Source organism: Beta vulgaris, chromosome 6, assembly GCF_026745355.1.
Source record: "Beta vulgaris subsp. vulgaris cultivar EL10 chromosome 6, EL10.2, whole genome shotgun sequence".
NCBI classification, from domain to species: Eukaryota; Viridiplantae; Streptophyta; class Magnoliopsida; order Caryophyllales; family Amaranthaceae; genus Beta; species Beta vulgaris.
Window position 1 is genome coordinate 30,471,007 of NC_079207.1, and position 19,165 is coordinate 30,490,171.

At 36.3% G+C, this 19,165-nt stretch overlaps 1 protein-coding gene and 1 long non-coding RNA gene across 2 annotated transcripts; both read right to left on the bottom strand.

The window, feature by feature from the left end:
- Nucleotides 1–2,564: 2,564 nt before the first annotated feature.
- Nucleotides 2,565–4,182, bottom strand: LOC130592003 (uncharacterized). The gene is made up of 2 exons (XR_008970025.1): nucleotides 4,046–4,182; nucleotides 2,565–2,759 (listed from the first exon to the last, which is right to left on the bottom strand). It is a non-coding gene; the product is annotated as an uncharacterized LOC130592003 (long non-coding RNA).
- A 42-nt stretch (nucleotides 4,183–4,224) lies between these two features.
- Nucleotides 4,225–5,394, bottom strand: LOC125499093 (uncharacterized). The gene is made up of 5 exons (XM_057395728.1): nucleotides 5,271–5,394; nucleotides 4,854–5,173; nucleotides 4,584–4,763; nucleotides 4,387–4,497; nucleotides 4,225–4,300 (listed from the first exon to the last, which is right to left on the bottom strand). Exons 2-5 carry the CDS (start codon nucleotides 5,063–5,065, stop codon nucleotides 4,225–4,227), a joined length of 579 nt encoding a protein of 192 aa, XP_057251711.1. The 5' UTR covers nucleotides 5,066–5,173; nucleotides 5,271–5,394.
- Between the last annotated feature and the right edge of the window lie 13,771 nt (nucleotides 5,395–19,165).

Sequence of the window (19,165 nt, forward strand, 5' to 3'; positions counted from 1 at the left end):
AGTTTGCCTTCCCCATGTCTTCTTCTCTATAAGAAGTCCACTCATCACTTAAACCATGGCTTGAAGCTAAGACCTCGTTTGATAAGCTTAAATCTCTTAAGCATCACAATAATGGAGGCAAAGCGAGTATCGGCCACGGAAAGAAACTTAAGAGGAGAAAACCTTTGGAACATGGCAATCTCATGTTGTGGTTCATAATGAAATTTTTAATTTGAATGGCATCCCCATGGATTTCTGTGATCCAACTACATTCTTCATAAGTTTCATGATTTCTATTCACATTTCTTGCCGCACAAATATTCTTCAAAGCAAGATTAAGGGTATGAACAACACATGGTGTCCAATAAATGTGAGGAAACTCACTCTTAATGAGCTCCCCCGCCCCTTTGCAATTTGCTGCATTGTCAGTTATGATTTAATTTGCACAACATTTTGCTGGCCTACTTCTTGAATGACTTCTTTCATAAGATTAGCAATGAAATACTTATCTTTCACTTCACAAAAACAATTCACAGCTTTAAGAAAGATTGGACCATCACCAAAAGTAGCCATGAAATTAATGAGAGGTTTTCTTGTTGGATCACTCCATCCATCAGCCACAATTGTTACCCCTTTTTCTCTCCAAGTTGATTTCAGTTGTATCGTAAGCCTCTCTACATTAGCTTTTTCTTGTACAAGTAATGTAGTTCTAAGCTTGTTGTAACCACGAGGTTTGTAACCTGCTATATTATGGGTGGCAGCAAAAGTAAAGGCCCTCATATAGTGTGGATTCCTAGTAAGATTAAATGACAACCCTCATGTGTAAAACATCCTTGCAATTTCTTGATCCAATTGATGCTTAGTTTCAATCCGAAAACATCTAGTAATAGGTGATTTATCAGACTTTCTTTTCTTGAATGTAGATACGGAGTCCAAATGAGAAAGAGATTCACTGGGCAAAAGAAACTTCCCTAGGGCCCGAATCATGTTTCTTATTCTCAAATTCATCATCAAGTTTTTGCATTTCAAGTTTATCAACACGAGACACTTTCTTACAACATGCAATTCCTTGACCCTTAATTTGAAGCAAATGGGTTGTAACTCTAGAATAACTAGATGTTCTATTTTCATTACAAAAATTACATCTATATTTCCATGTTCCACCAACCGCCCCTTGTTTTTCAAGTCTTGTTACAAACCTCCACAATGGAGGAAAACCCTCACTTTGCGTTGATTTCACACCAATTGACATAGACCCACTACCCGTACTGCTACCAATAAACAAATTCAACAATTCAACACAATAATCAACAATCAAAACCGAATCAACGACAACGGCGCCAAAAGAGGTATTGTTTTTGTTATTATATGGAGTATGTGGAATTTGATGAAAATTTGAAAATTTTCGGATTGAATTGTTATATATGGATGGAGGAGGTTATTGTGGAAGTTGAAAGGAGAAATTTGAGGAGAACTGTGAGTATTTGGTGCTGGATTATTATATTATTATGAAACAGGTTGAAATTGGACGCATAAAAATTTTGATTTGTCCATTTTATAGGGGAAATGTTGTCGAAATTTCTGTAGAAATTTATGAATTTGGGCTAAGTTAATCATTAGACTATTAATTGTATTAGTATTATATAAAAAACACATCATAAGCATGTAGGTTTTTAGGTGCATTATACTTGTATGTCATACATTATTAGTTCTAGTAAGCAAAATCCACCTCTTAGTTTGTTTTTGAAAAAGAATTGAATAAATGAAGAAGTTTAATAAGAAACTCTAATCTAACTATGTTTTAAAATAAAATGTGTTTTCGAAAAAAAATTTTTTTTGGGAATAGTTAACATTTTAAGTTAAAGACTAGTCGAGTTTGAAAGATTCATAACATGATTAGATAAACGATCTCATGTTTATAGCCAGTTAGAGTAGTCATTCCCTTGGTGGTAATCATAATTAAATGAATAGACCAAAATAACCTGTGAAATTTTGAGCCTAATAAAATGACATATACACACTAGTGGAAAAAAGCAGTAGGGCTGCGCTGAAAATGGTATGTAGGGCTGCGCTTTTAGAGGGCAGCCCTTTCCATCGCAGCCCTTCATTATTCAAGTAGGGCTGCGCTAGAAAAGCGCAGCCCTTCTAGACGAAGGGCTGCGCTTTTTTCAAAAAGGCGCAGCCCTTCATGATAGGAAGGGCTGCGCCTTTTTGAAAAAAGCGCAGCCCTTCTTAATAGAAGGGCTGCGCCTCCTTCACAAGCGCAGCCCTTCTTGCTTTAGAAGGGCAGCCCTTCTAGCAAGAAGGGCTGCGCTAGTTAAGCACTAGCGCAGCCCTTCTTGCTAGAAGGGCTGCGCTAGTTTAAACTAGCGCAGCCCTTCTTAGTATAAGGGCTGCGCTATTTTAAACTAGCGCAGCCCTTCACTATAATTTTTTTTTTTTTTTTTTGCTTGCACACAGCAGCCTGCACATACCAGCAGCACAGCCTGCACCCACACACCAGCCCCAACCCCCACCCATAACCTCTCTTGGACAAGAAAAAAATGCAAATTGCAATACGATAATATATGACAAGTGGAGAAAGGTAATAATTAACTTCAAATATATTAAAATAATGTAAAAAGTGTACATAGGTGATAGAAACTAGCTAGTACATTATTGTTGGAGCGAAAATCTCATCCTATGCAATCATCGGTAATGTAGGACGCCAACTTATCCCGAACTTCGTCAATTTCTTCTTTGGTGAAGTTCCTCAAACGTGGTTTGGAACTAGCATAAACCTTGCAAAATAAACAACAAATAAACATATACAAAAAGTCAATCATTTTACCGTAGTTAGTACTTCTAAAAATGACATATATCTTCCCGAAATGGAATCAAAACCAAATGCAAGCCTAAAAGTCTACACACTAGTTATAATATATCTCATATAATCATGTTCAAAGAGAATTTGAGGTTAAATCACTTCATAACTACATTTTGGGAGCGAAAAGGCCAAATTAGGCCAAAATAGGCCGGAAATGGCCTTTTTCGTTCCCGAAATGCAACCAACAAGAAATTAAAGCCTAAAAGTCTACACACTAGTTATAATATATCTCATATAATCATGTTCAAAGAGAATTTGGGGTTAAATCACTTCATAAATACATTTTGGGAGCGAAAAGGCCAAAATAGCCAAAATAGGCCGGAAATGGCCTTTTCGTTCCCGAAATGCAACCAACAAGAAATTAAACCTAAGAATCTACATACTAGTTATAATATGCCTCATATAATCATGTTCAAAGAGAATTTGAGGTTAAATCACTTCATACTACATTTTGGGAGCGAAAAGGCCAAAATAGCCCAAAATAGGCCGGAAATGGCCTTTTCGTTCCCAAAATCAAACCAACAACAAATTAAAGCCTAAGAATCTACATACTAGTTATAATATGCCTCATATAATCATGTTCAAAGAGAATTTGAGGTTAAATCACTTCATAACTACATTTTGGGAGCGAAAAGGCCAAAATAGCCCAAAATAGGCCGGAATTGGCCTTTTCGTTCCCGAAATGCAACCAACAAGAAATTAAAGCCTAAGAATCTATATACTAGTTATAATATGCCTCATATAATCATGTTCAAAGAGAATTTGAGGTTAAATCACTTCATAACTACATTTTGGGAGCGAAAATGCCAAAATAGGCCAAAATAGGCCGGAAATGGCCTTTTCGTTCCCAAAATCAACCAACAACAAATTAAAGCCTAAGAATCTACATACTAGTTATAATATGCCTCATATAATCATGTTCAAAGAGAATTTGAGGTTAAATCACTTCATAACTACATTTTGGGAGCGAAAAGGCCAAAATAGCCCAAAATAGGCCGGAAATGGCCTTTTCGTTCCCGAAATGCAACCAACAAGAAATTAAAGCCTAAGAATCTACATACTAGTTATAATATGCCTCATATAATCATGTTCAAAGAGAATTTGATGTTAAATCACATCATAACTAAATTTTGGGAGCGAAAAGGCTAATATAGGCCGGAAATACAACAAACAACAATTGGAAACCTAAAAGTTACATACCTTTCGAAGATCAACAACATCTTTGCAATAGTTGACGATATCGAGCATGAACCTCATGACGTAATACCCACACGCAAGTCCACCTTCTTGTACCGGACACTAAAATTCACCAAAGATGCAATAAATGACATGTTATATGTGTATTATGTGTTTTTATAAAAGGATGCAAAAAATATATGTTACCTGTACTCGACTAAATACCAAACAGGAGCTTTTCCTTGTCGAAGTCCAGATGAAGTAATCTTCTTTATCACACTACATCAATACACATTATTATAAGATTAGATGTACATTTAATATTTAATAAGCTAAGTGTGCATATATAGTTTCAATTAGGCTACCTATTTAACAATGATTTGACTAGTAAGGACCGTATTGTTCCTTTACGCAAAGAATCAAAGTGGTAGACTTCGTTACTTGACACACATATTGCAATGAGTGTCCAATGGTGCCTACAACAATAAAATAATGTTATTGTTATCGTAGAACAACTAATAGGTCAATTTAATTAATTAAAAAATCAGTTTACGAAGCATACGATTCAATGTAAGGAAGAAGAACGATCTTATATCCAAGACGAGAACATGCGTTCAAAGAATCCTTGAGATATACTTTCACCTCTTTTTCGTTTTGTAAGCAACTGTCATCTCGTACAAAGCTTGGACATAACCAACCAAAGATTGGCTGACTAGATCGCCTCACATCATTGTATAATAGCCTGAGAATTCATATTGATAAAAAAAAAACTTACTTATTATGGAAGTTATTATTAGTTGGATTGAATACTACTTAATTAATAAAGTATTACCTCATGAATGTTTGTATCATGGAAACATTCAACTCTTCCCCAAGTAAGAATTCTTTAATATCATCCTTACAAATGTAGGTCGATGTATCCTCATCAATGTAGTGGAATTGGTGGTGCGACAACTTAATCTCAATCATTGCTCCATCAGCTGCATCACTAATGCACTCATGTAGCCAGAAGCACGGTTTAGTAAGGCGTTGCACCACCTCCATATCCGTAATGAGTGGATACTTTGCTGAAGAATTCGTTCCCACTTGGGCACGTCGGCCTCCCTGAGGTGAAGCTACCTTCTTTCCCTTCCTGTCGGCCTTCCCCGAACCCTAGTAATTAGTTAAATTAAAAGATATTACTGACAATCATATATAGGAACTATAAAAGAAATTAAACTATGTATATAACTTATGTTAGAGATTGTACCTGATATGCTAACCGCACCAATGCACGCGGCCATAGAATATAACTGCCAATGGAATCAGACAATAACTGTAGACCAACTGCTGCATTCGGCAGCGGAAGAGGAAATGCTTCGAAACCGGTCACAATGTCTACACGACTGATCTTCAACCTCGTGTATCATCTCGTCTACCCGATCCCTATCATCATCTCCAAATTCATCATCCAAATTCTCATCCCCTAACTCATCATCATCCTTCTTTTTTTCTTCTTCACATACATCATTCTTTAATCCAGAGCTTCCCATATACCTCCCCTGCTCACCATGCCAAATCCATACATGGTATTGAGGCCTAAACCCACGGCGAAATACATGCTCCCTAACCACATGTATACTTCTAACCTTGCTCACATTTCTACAATCCAAACAAGGACAATAAAAGTCGACTGCTCCAGAGGATGTTTGATATTCTAATGCACTTCTACAGAATTCCGAGACCCCATTCACAAACTCAATCGATTCACGACTACCATACATCCAAGTACGATCCATCTCATTCAAGAAGACCACCTCTAATAATTAAACACAACATTCATTATAATGCATCAATCATTATTAAAGTATCACATACACTCACATATTCAAATCACACACGTATACAACAAGCTAAGATAGTCACATGTTCAATTGTATGCATGCAGTCAAAGGTCCTTATCACTCCAACCTAACCCATCCTTGGACGTCTAATCTCACTAGTGAATATATGTCAACTTTCCAATTCTAAGGAAAATCCGGCAGCATTTCCCTACAGTTCTCCAAGTACACAATGTAGATAATTGCTTATCTACATATGTACCCAGAGAACAATGTAGCGAAACGATAAGCCAAGATTTTCCTCAGAATTGAAAAGAAGACACACATTCACCACCTAAGTGAGATCAAACGTCCAAGAACAGTCCCAAACCGGGGACTATTCAAGACTTACCCCTAATGAGTAAGTCTTGAACGGGTATCTAGGCATATATGATGATGATTCAAACAACTACTTATATATTTTCATATATATAGCTAAATCACATTGCGTTTTCATACAATCTCATATCAACAAATAATATATTATAATATACATTATAAAAAATACATATACATTCAATAAATTATCAACTTTGTCTACATGTTAAAGTAGTTACCTCTTAACACCAACGACGAGCAATGAAGAGAAAAGAGATACTTGGAACTTCACTTGCCTTCCTTAGCCTCTTCTTCCTACAATTGACAAAACCCACATTGCACATTAACCATTTAATTCAATTTAACAAAACAAAAGTAACTTAAAAACAAAATTAATCCATACCTAATTAACCACTCAAATGGTGGAGAAGAGAAGAAAATAAAAGAGAAGAGAAGAGGGTGGTGCGCAAAGGGGGTGGTGCGCAAGGGGGTGGTGCGCAAGAGGGTGGTGCGCGAAATGTGGTGTGCGAATTGGGGGTGGTGGTGCGCGAAATGTGGTGCGCGAAGGGGGTGGTGGTGCGCGAAGGGGGTGGTGGTGCGTGAAGGGGGTGGTGGTGCGCGAATTAGGGCACCAATGTGGTGGTGGTGGTGGTGGTGCAACTCGAAGAAGTGAAGAGAGAGAATGAAGGAAAATCGCACTTGGGGTAGTAAGAAGGGAAGAGAGAGAATGAAAGTGGGAAAATGAAGTAAGGCGCGCTACATTGCATGTATCGAAAAAAAAAAATTTGAATGAAGGGCTGCGCTAGTTTCAAAAAAGCGCAGCCCTACACATTGAAGGGCTGCGCCTTTTAGAAAAGCGCAGCCCTTCTGCATGTGAAGGGTTGCGCCTCCTAAAAAGCGCAGCCCTTCACCTACAGAAGGGCTGCGCTTTTCTAAAAAGCGCAGCCCTTCTGTAGGTAGGGCTGCGCTTTTTAGAAAAGGCGCAGCCCTTCATCAATAGGGCTGCGCTTTTTTAAAATGCGCAGCCCTACTTGCGCAGCCCTTTCGATTTTTTCCCCTAGTGACAAATCAATCTCATATTTTCTTTCATGTGTGATGTTCTTCCATGGTAAATTCTCTCTAGAACTTGCATTGATACTCTTCAAAACTATATTGACTCATGTTAGCATGAAGAAAAAAGTTCTTTCTTTTGTTATAGACCATATAACCAAAAAGCCACCTTACATTATATTACATCATTTCTGAATCCCTTTGAGCCTAAAAGACTATTATTTTGCTTAGCCTTCATTTTAAGCCATTAAAAAACATTTAATACATTCATGACCCAATATTTTGAGCTGATGGAGCATGGTTGTTGATAGAGTAAAAGCTAAGTGTGGGGGTGTTTCTATAAAAAGTGTGGTTATGACAGTTAAAGAATTGATTGCCTATGTTGTATGAAAAAATTGTAGTCGTGATATTCTTTGAAAAAAAATGATGAATGAAAAAGTGGAATGAAAAAAAGGAAAGAAAAAAAAAAGAAGAAGAAAACTGTGAAGAAATGAAATCAAGCGTGATATGTAGCTACAAATGATGATGGGAGGTTGTATATCAAAGTCAAAATACAGGAAATTGTGCTCATACAATGACAGAAGGATGAAGTACTGTGTGAGAGTTGTTTTTGCTCCCTCTTGTCCGGAAAGGGAGGAGTTATTAAGTTTTTGCTCCACTTAGTTCAAAGCCATCTAGTCCACATATCTTTAAAATTTCCTACCTTTTAACCATAGCCCCATATAACCTAAAAAGTTCTTTTGATTTATGTCTGATATGTTGTCTAACAATAGTGGAGAATCGAGAAGATATGCAAGCTTATGGCAGAGTTTTTGCCATTGGAATTGAACCTTGAGCGAAACACATAAACCTCTTCAAACACATGAGTGACAAGTGATTATCCTGTGAGGGTCTATTTGTTAAAATTATGGTTCTGTCAAGTGAATGCTCGTTAATTGATTATCAAATGTCGAGAGAGTATGTCTATGATGTGTTATGAGTTTTGACAATTTGGTTGTTCTAAACTGATAATATTATATTCCTGTTAACATATTACTTGAGTTTTTACTAATATAAAACGTTTTAGTTTTTGTTCGACTCTTCATTGATTCAGTTTTTGTTTTAAAAACAACAGAGAGGTGGACTCATGTGTCATAATTGCATGTAGTTAGAGTTTGATCGAGGACGATCAAGGATTAAGTGTGGGGGAATTACAAAATTTGGTACGTGTCGTTATGCGTACAAATTAAAACCTTATTTTATCCACATTAATATTATCTAAGTTTAGTACACCGGTAAATAAGGGTCGATCCCACAGAGAAGTTTATATAATCCTAAAATCTAAGTTCAACTAATTAAGAGCACTTAACTATTATATACATGTTATTTACTAATATATACGTATTCACATTGTTTTTTGGGGGGGGGGGGTTTACGAAATGTTTTTATGAAATTAAAAACTACTAAAAATAAATCTATCCTATATTTACAAGTGATGATAAGTAATTCCACTTTACGCTCATATTACTTTCAGAGATTAATCATTTCCTGACCTCGATTATACTTTCAATTTCATAAATCCAAGATTGATTAGATAGATTAATTGTAGGAATTCAAGTAGCCAAACTCCCCTATACTTTCATACTTTTAATCAACATTGAACTAGGCCGAATATCGATTCTAAACTAATCTAATCACCACAAGTATTTCGCAACTCCCGACGATTAAACTAGAAGCATTATAGAACGAGAAGTACATCATTAATCCCTAGTTAATCTAAACATGACATATCTTTATGTTTAAAGAACTAGTCCAAGTTATATTCTAGTTTGAACTTACAACCATCTTTGCAGGCCTAAATTAAACTAGTTGCCACTTGTTGTTATATAACTTAGACTAGGCTAAATTACATAACTAGCAATAATCTCAACTTTATACCTAATAAGATAGCAAATTAAGCATTAAGTTGAAATATGAACATTAAAATCAAATATAACTTGAGTATCCAACTATACCAATCTTGATTTCAACTTGTAGATTTAACACAACAATCCAATTCAATTCAAATAATACAATCCAAACTTACTATGAAATTCAATAGTATAATCAGAAAATTTCGAAACTAAATTGAAAGTACAAGAGAAAGAGAGAAGAACTTATAAATTTGTGCGGAGATTCGCCTTCGGGTTTCGGATTTCGCACCTACGTCCAAGCTTGAATCTCACCCTCCCCGGTTGTGTGCTAGGACTCCAACCAAAGGTTGTCTTCTTCGTCGAACTCGAGCACCCCAATTAGCTTCGAAACCTCGCGAAATTCTTGATTTTTTACTCGAAATTCTGTGGAAATTATTGCATAATATTTTCGGACCTTCAATTGGGTATTTATACCCAAATTCGCCGCCCAAGTGGAAGAATTTCGGCCAATTACAAAGGAGAAGAGGGCAGCGCATTTCGCCCTAGAAACCGCCTCTCGCTGGGTGCGGCGCAACTTGCGGGCCGCTGCTCCTGATTGGTCGCAAGTGTCGCCGGTTTTGTTGATTGGTGGACATGGGTGGTGGTTTAAAAGGGTGAGGTGGAGTGAAATTCCATGTCGAAGAAACAGAGGAAGCGTCCCTGTTCGTCCCTCCTCTCTCGTCACTCATGAAAGAACATCACACATGAAAGAAAATATGAGATTGATTTGTATATCTCATTTTATTAGGCACGGAATTTCACAGGTTATTTTGGTCTATTCATTTAATTATGATTACCACCAAGGGAATGACTACTATAACTGGCTATAAACATGAGATCGTTTATCTAATCATTTTATGAATCTTTCAAACTCGACTATTCTTTAACTTAAAATGTTCACTATTCCCAAAACTTTTTTTTTTCTTTCTTGATAACACATTTTATTTTAAAACATACTTAGATTAGAGTTTCTTATAAAACTTCTTCATTTATTCAATTCTTTTTCAAAAACAAACTAAGAGGTGGATTTTGCTTACTAGAACTAATTTATGACATACAAGTATAATGCACCTAAAAACCTACATGCTCATGATGATTTTTTTATATAATACTAATACAATTAATAGTCTAATGATTAACTTAGCCCAAATTCATAAATTTCTACAGAAATTTCGACAGCATTTCCCCTATAAAATGGACAAATCAAAATTTTTATGCGTCCAATTTCAACCTGTTTCATAACAATATAATAATCCAACACCAAATACTCACAATTCTCCTCAAATTTCTCCTTTCAACTTCCACAATAACCTCCTCCATCCATATATAACAATTCAATTCGAAAATTTTCAAATTTTCATCAAATTCCACATACTCCATATAATAACAAAAACAATATCTCTCCCCCACACTTACATCTTACATTGTCCTCAATGTAACATCTAAAATGTAGAAGATATCATTAAACTTCTCAAATACTAACCATATAAGTAAACTAAAAAACCACGCTAAAATAAAAGCAACTAAAATAAAAGTTCAAGAAAGCAAATCTGAGTCTTGGGCTGCCTCCCAAGTAGCGCCTTTGTTTATGTCGTTGGCTCGACATTTCCACTTCTAGATCAAGCTTCATGTAGCTCCTCGTAATATATATATATTCTTCAACCTGCAATATCTTAACTTGATCATAGAATATGAAAACACAGTTGTATATAAAAAAATCCAAACATTAAATGATTCTTCTTTTTCTTAGCAAGGGTGGATTCTTTTCTAATTTTTAAAACAAAAAAAAAATAGTATCTCTATCATTCAGTTTCTCAAATAAAGCATACATGAGGATACTCTCTTGAAGACTATTTTAGATATAAAAACCATCTAACTTGAAGCTTAAAATTCAAGTAGTGCAATGCATGTTTTCTTCACCGTGACTCACTCAAGTATATTTCTTCTTTTCAGATGTTACATCTCATAATAATAAGCTTGTTCATTTTTATAGTCATGTTCTGACAAAGATTCAAACTAACTAGCACAAAATAGAAATGTTGGAGTATAAGAAGTTGATCACTCTTCTTACATAACTCCCTTATGAAATTTAAGAAGTGCTAAATAGCAATTTAAGAAGTAAGAACATCTCCATAACCTAACAAACTAGAATTATACTTGTAACATAGAACAAATAATTTCAAAAACAAGAACTTAGAATACAAACTCTTAACATGAAGTGTTACTTACGGTTCATAAGAATATAGTTCTAATTAATCAATTTCATCCCATGAAATATTTAACTCAGAAATCTGTACTATCAAATCAATGTATATATGCATCATCTAAAAATGCCACACCATATTTCTTTCCTTCATATTTGCAATTATTCTTAGCACAAGAATAGATAACAAAGAAACTATGAAGTCTTCGTGCAAGCTAAGTCATATACATTTCTTATGACATGAATAAAATACCAAACCACTCATCATATGTTTCTTAGCCATCTCTTTCTTAAAAGTCAATAATTTTAATAACATATCTACCAAAGTAATCTCATATTTCACATCTTAAGCACATAATCCATCTTCTTATTTTCATTTATTTTTAGAATCAAGTTTCAATAATCTATAACTTAACTAAACAAGAGAAAACATAGCTGCAATTAACTAAAAGAAACTGAACTTGATCCATTATAGAGTATCTGCACAAATCATAGTAACAATATGTTATGAAAAGAATGTGCTGTTTATTACCCAATAATACATGTTTCTTTTGCTATTTTAAAGTTCAGGACAAAAGTTTGACATCAAAAGTTCATAATTTGGCTTCCAAAGTGCATATGAAGTAGCTAGACTCAACTTCTAAGATATATCACATATCTGGACAGATTTATGTCTCTTCTCCAATGATCTTAACCTTAGCGTTGCATATACATGTTCTTAGTTACAATATAAATCTCTTCAATGTAGACGGAATACAACTTCTAGGTCTGCAACAGCTCACTTAAACCCAAACAACTAATAATTGACTTATAAACACACATCAGCACATAAATTAAGCATAATCAAAACATTCCCATGACTAACTTAACAAAGTAAGTACATGCTATTTCATAACAAAGTAAGTACATGCTATTTTATAATCACATAACACTTGGCTAGATAGATTTCATAGCTTAGTATAGAATAACATGTAGTAATAACAAGCAATAGCAAGTGACAACATAACATCTAAATTAAAGAGTTACTCACAGACACAAGTATTAATAGGAAATTCACTAAGCAATAGGACAAAACAAAATCAATGAAACTACTATTAGAATGTTAGAAGTTATCCTTGTCACCTTGATTTATCCAAAGAAAAGTCAACTGGAAAGAAATAACTAAGCACATAGTATGCAAAAAGGAGTTAATAAACATACTATAAGCTAAAAAAATTTCAATTCCTAGTCCAGCTTTCTTTACACTACTCAAGACCACAAGTATAGTTAACTCATAAATTACAAAATATGAGTTAATACCTTAGTTGAACTTTGACTATAAAAAGAGTATAATAAAGATCCCCGGCAACGGCGCCAAAATTTGGTACGTGTCGTTATGCGTACAAATTAAAACCTTATTTTATCCACATTAATATTATCTAAGTTTAGTACAACGATAAATAAGGGTCGATCCCACAGAGAAGTTTATATAATCCTAAAATCTAAGTTCAACTAATTAAGAGCACTTAACTATTATATACATGTTATTTACCAATATATACGTATTCACATTGTTTTTGGGGGGGTTTTACGAAATGTTTTTATGAAATTAAAAACTACTAAAAATAAATCTATCCTATATTTACAAGTGATGACAAGTAATTCCACTTTACGCTCATATTACTTTCAGAGATTAATCATTTTTGACCTCGATTATACTTCCAATTTCATAAATCCAAGATTGATTAGATAGATTAACTGTAGGAATTCAAGTAGCCAAACTCCCCTATACTTCCATACTTTTAATCAACATTGAACTAGGCCAAATATCGATTCTAAATAATCTAATCCCACAAGTATTTCGCAACTCCCGACGATTAAACTAGAAGCATTATAGAACGAGAAGTACATCATTAATCCCTAGTTAATCTAAACATAACATATCTTTATGTTTAAAGAACTAGTCCAAGTTATATTCTAGTTTGAACTTACAACCATCTTTGCAGGCCTAAATTAAACTAGTTGCCACTTGTTGTTATATAACTTAGACTAGGCTAAATTACATAACTAGCAATAATCTCAACTTTATACCTAATAAGATAGCAAATTAAGCATTAAGTTGAAATATGAACATTAAAATCAAATATAACTTGAGTATCCAACTATACAAATCTTGATTTCAACTTGTAGATTTAACACAACAATCCAATTCAATTCAAATAATACAATCCAAACTTATTATGAAATTCAATAGTATAATCAGAAAATTTCGAAACTAAATTGAAAGTACAAGAGAAAGAGAGAAGAACTTATAAATTTGCGCGGAGATTCGCCTTCGGGTTTCGGATTTCGCACCTACGTCCAAGCTTGAATCTCACCCTCCCCGGTTGTGTGCTAGGACTCCAACCAAAGGTTGTCTTCTTCGTCGAACTCGAGCACCCCAATTAGCTTCGAAACCTCGCGAAATTCTCTGATTTTTTTCACTCGAAATTCTGTGGAAATTATTGCATAACCATTTTCGGACCTTCAATTGGGTATTTATACCCAAATTCCGCCGCCCAAGTGGAAGAATTTCGGCCAATTACAAAGGAGAAGAGGGCAGGGCATTTCGCCCTAGAAATCGCCTCTCGCTGGGTGCAGCGCAACTTGCGGGCCGCTGCTCCTGATTGGTCACAAGTGTCGCCGGTTTTCTTGATTGGTGGACATGGGTGGTGGTTTAAAAGGGTGAGGTGGAGTGACGAGAGAGGAGGGACGAAGAGGGACGCTTCCTCTGTTTCTTCGTTTCTTTTTGTTTCCTTCTGTTTTCTTTCTTTTCTCTCTTCTTCTTTGTCTCACGTGCTTTCTTTATTTTTCGTTTTGTTCTTTTATTTCTGTAGAACTCTTGGCTAATTTGCATTTTGGGCTCGACTCTTTCTTCGTTCTTTCACTAAGATTCATCATGAAATAAAAATATTATAATGAATAATATTAGTAATAAATAACATCCTAGCATATTATATCTAATAGTGTTAAAAATATATAAAATACATTAAAATAATAATATAAACATACTTATAATGATAAAATAAGGGGAGTTCAATATATTATTTTACGCACTTATCACACAACAATAGTTCAACTATCAACACTCAATTAAACTAAATAAACTAACACTAAGTCACTAACTTACTACATTTCTTCCTAAAAAAAAAGCAAACAAAAGCCAAAAAAAAAAAACAGACCCAAACTGTCTGCCAAACACAACATGCGAAGGCCGAAAATTCGAAAGACCTAGAATTCGAAAGTAGAGAGAACAGAGAAGCTTACCTAGGCTAGTGAGAGAAGAATCCAGCGAGTCGAGCTTCGAAGGAGAAGAAAACCGGTGACTTGGTTGCGACTTTGCGAGTATACCTTCTAAGGAGAAGAGCCATAGAAGAAACTGGCGAGTGCTTGAAAGGAAAAGAAACGAGAGAGAAGAAACCAGCGAGAAGATCGGTGAACGGAGGGCGGCGAGGTGGCAAGGCAGCGAGACAGCGAAGCACTTCGCACTTCATAGTTCAGGTGAGTTGAGAGAGAATTTGGGAATTTCGAAAATCTGAAACCCTAGAAAATGAAATTTGGGCCTCTCAAATTTCATTAAACAAGGTGGGTACGTGGCTCCCTCTTTAAAACGTCCCCAGCCCCGTCCCCAATCTTAACTCAGCCGTCCCCAAAAATTACCCTCGTACCCAGTATTAGGATTCGTTTTGGGTACGAATCCTAGGCGAAATCGTACCGTACCCAGGACGTCCCCGTCCCCCGTACGGGAAACGGTACCTGGGAGCCGTACCCATGCTTCATAGGTAGGCACATCATTTTACAACAATTTCCAAGCAAACATCTTCCAAAAAAAACGTTCCAAAAGCATTGAGGCTGATTTAAGTTATGAGTTTGCAGCTAGAGCTGTTCACCAGGCCGGTTGCCCAATGGCAGCCCGAGCCCAGCCCATCACTAAAAGGGTTAGGGTTGTTTTTTTTAGTTTTTGAATGGGTTTTAGATGGGCTATTTATGAATAGCGCTAGGTAAGGGCTTTTAAGGGTTCTAAATGGGCTTTAAAGGGTTAAGAATGGGTACCCATTCTCTTTTTTTTTTGGGTCTAAGGAAAGCATTTAACCCCAATTTATTTCTACTGAGTACTTCAATTCCACTTTCTATTTCTCTCTCCTGATAACTAACCTATTCATTTCTTTCATTTTCTCTCTCCTAAAACCCTAAATTCCTCTTTCAATTTCGATCTTTGTCCCTTTTTTTCCCCAATTTTTCCCCAAATCATAAAGCCTAAATTTCTCTCTCCTTTGACAAAAGTAACTAATAAAAACAAAAGTTGACAATAACTATATTTTCTCACTTTGCTTTCTTTCCACACCAGCAGATTCCTTTCGGCTATGCTCTTAGACACAACTTGGATTTCTTTGGGTTTTAATCTTCAGTTTTGGCAGAGGCAGTAGAAATTTGCATGTGGCTCCAGAAAAAGTAGGGAATAGGTATGATTTTAGTAGATGGGGCTAATAATATTTTGACACTGACATTTCTTTGTGGTCTTTGGAAACTATAATTTTCTAGAAATCAATTGATGGGTGCAAAATACTTTCATTTTGCTAGAGAAAAACAATGACAAAGTTAGTTGATAGTTGAAAACTAGGATGTCTGTCTTTCATACTCTGGAAGATTAGATTGGTTTAATTTTGTTTTTACAGTTTCTAAGTTTGTGTGGCTTCAAACGTTCTATAATTATCTTGTAAAAAGATTTGTGGTTATGTATTACTTGCACTGATCTAAGGCTGAAAAAATAAAAAGGTGAGTCATCTGTTGGTATCATTGTCTATGTTTATTAATGTGCATTTGCAGGCGTGGTGATTCCTTAGTATTCTACAATATACTTACTACTAGTATATTGTGTTGTTTTGTTATTATGCAATTTGACAAAAGGAAGAAATAATAGTACGGAAATAATGGGCCGGGCCAGGCTGGGTCTCGTGGGCTTAAGCCCAGCCCGGCCCGATGTTGTTTTGACCATAGCCCGGCCCGGCCCGGTTCACTTCGGCCCGGCCCGGCCCGAACCCGGCCCGATGAATACCTCTACTTGCAGCTAACAATACGCAGATTCAATTTAATAGCTCCCATATTTAGTGAGGCGCAAATACTCTTGATCAATACATAGAGGGAGGGGGAGGGGGTGGGGGCTATGGCGGGGGAGAGGTGGGGATGCGGCAAAGGGAGGGTGGGTGGGGGTATGGTGGAGGGATGGTGGAGGGGGAGGGGGAGGGGGAAGGGGAGGAGGCTGGGCTGGGCTGGGCTTAGGGTTAAGGATTAGGGTTTGGATTTTAGGATTAGTATTTAGATTAGGGTTAGGGATTAGGTTTAGATTTTAGGGTTAGGAGTTAATTGTGGCAAAATGGTAAATAAAGTTAACGGTGAGTTAACGATAGTTAAAAAAAAGGTATTTGATGCACAAAAATGAAAAGTCAGGGGTATATGGTGAATTGTTGAAACATTGAGGGTATATTGTGAATTTGTTGATTTATCGGGGGTATTTGGTGAAATAACCGTAAAAAATAGCAGCGCACCTCAACACACTCACAAATATTTAAAAAGAACGTCTTTTATTTTTTCCTTACTAGGATCTCATATGAACCAAAGAAGCACTTAGAATGTCCTAGTAACTGTTTGACAGACTATTAATGGTGATATATGGGGATGAGTTTTTGAGTTGTTCAAACAAACTACACTCAACGGAGATGGAGAGAATATGTATCACAAAAGTGGAAACATACCTATTTCATCTCCTAGTCTGATGCAGACATTGCATTGCTGGTGCTCAAATGCTACAAATGTGTGGCTTTTTAAAGAACTTTGGGGGTATATATTGTGGAATTAGAGATTTTTTTGCGTTTATAAATTGTTAAATGAATATATTCCTACAACTATAATGCATGCCAAGTAATAGATTATTGGCAGATGCGCTTGTCAAACATTTACACCACTATAAGTTCATGGCATCATCTACTAATTTTAACTGAAAACCCAACATCAATAGAAATCTCAACCATATTTGAAGACTTCAAGCAAAAAGACTTACTATGAGCAATAGAAATAACAGTAGCTTCGAGCGGTTTCAATTGTTCTGGCATGATCTTGGGATTCAAAGAATCCTGGTGGACATCTATTCAAGGATTGTGTATTGCACAATCAATCTCAAGTAAATTCCTCAATTAACCCAATTCCCTAATTAACAGCCTTGATTTAGTCCTCAAGACCACACAAAAAAGTTCAATTATAATCGACTAATAACTTAAACAACAAAATTGTGAAATTTAAGACCAAATTTGAAGAGACATATACCAACTCATGGTGTTCTACTCGCCAATTCAAAACTAAATTTCGCCAATTTCACCCCAATACGAAAGTTAGAAACGTCAATACACAATCGTCTTCTGCTTCAAGAAACGATGATAAAGGGTTTTGCTATTTGATGCTCTTAAATATCCTCTTAACGCCCTAAATATTGTATTTTTGTAATTTATACATAGACCTGGCAAAGTTGGTCCTGATCCGAAAACCCAATATGAAATATCCGATCCATGGTTCGATCTGGATCCGAACCAAACGGTTCGAACCTTGGTCCGAATCCGAAATGATCCGGTCCGGTCCGAAATAATCTTGATCTGAAACTCATCCGAAATCTTAATGATCCGATATGATCTTGTCCGATCCGAATCAATTTGATCCAAAGGTAACCCGATCTCAAAGCATTCAGAAATTATTGGCTTTCATTAGGCTTTGATTCTAAGTACCCGAAATTGACCCATTAAAAAAAATGATTATCACAAGTACTCTTTGGCACAAGTTTTGACTATGCAAATTCGTTATGTATACATTTAGAAAGCACGAAGAGTCGTAGTTCCATACATACATAACAAAAGCCCATAGTCAAAGAAACCATGAGACTAAAGCAGTAACAACTCCATACATAATAAAGGTAAGACAATGCACCATCTGATCCACAACCGTCCGATCCGAAAAGCATCCCAATCCGATGATGATCCGAAACATAATCCAAATTTCGGTCCAATCCGAAATGGTCTGGTCCGGTCCCGAATCCAGTCCGAATATAACTTGATCCGAAAACGGTCCGGTCCGAATCCGATCCAATTGGTCCGATTGCCAGGTCTATTTATACAAATACCATTATACCTCCATTTCTTTTCTCTCTCCTCCTTTCCCTCCACTTCACCTCCCCCCTTTTTCCACACCATGACCGCCACACTACCGCCGAACTTCATCATCACCGCCGAAGTCCATCATCACGCCGTACCACCACCACTGTTGTCGACGTCATCACGTCGTACCACCACCACGAGCAGCATTATTGAAGTTGGGAGACTGATTTTTTATTTAAAAAAAAAAAAAGGGAGGCGTCCACCATGGACGTTCCACCACGGGTGGAGGCGTCCACCAGGGACGTTCCACCACCGGTGGCAGGCGCTTGTGTGTTTTTTTTAAAGAACACCACAGGCGCCTCGCATAGACGCCCCACCACCGATGGAGGCGTCCATGGCAGGCGCTTCACCCTTTGGTGGAGCGCCTGCCATGGACGCCTCCACCAATGGTGGAATGTCCATGGTGGACGCTTCCCTTTTTTATTTTTTCTGAAATCAAAGAATTAGAAAGGGGGAAAACAGAGAGAAGAAGGTTGGGTGTGACTACTGCATCCATTTGCTATCTCCATCCATCCTCTTCTCGTTTGAATTGTGTAACTACTGCACAATTGTAAATCCAAACATAT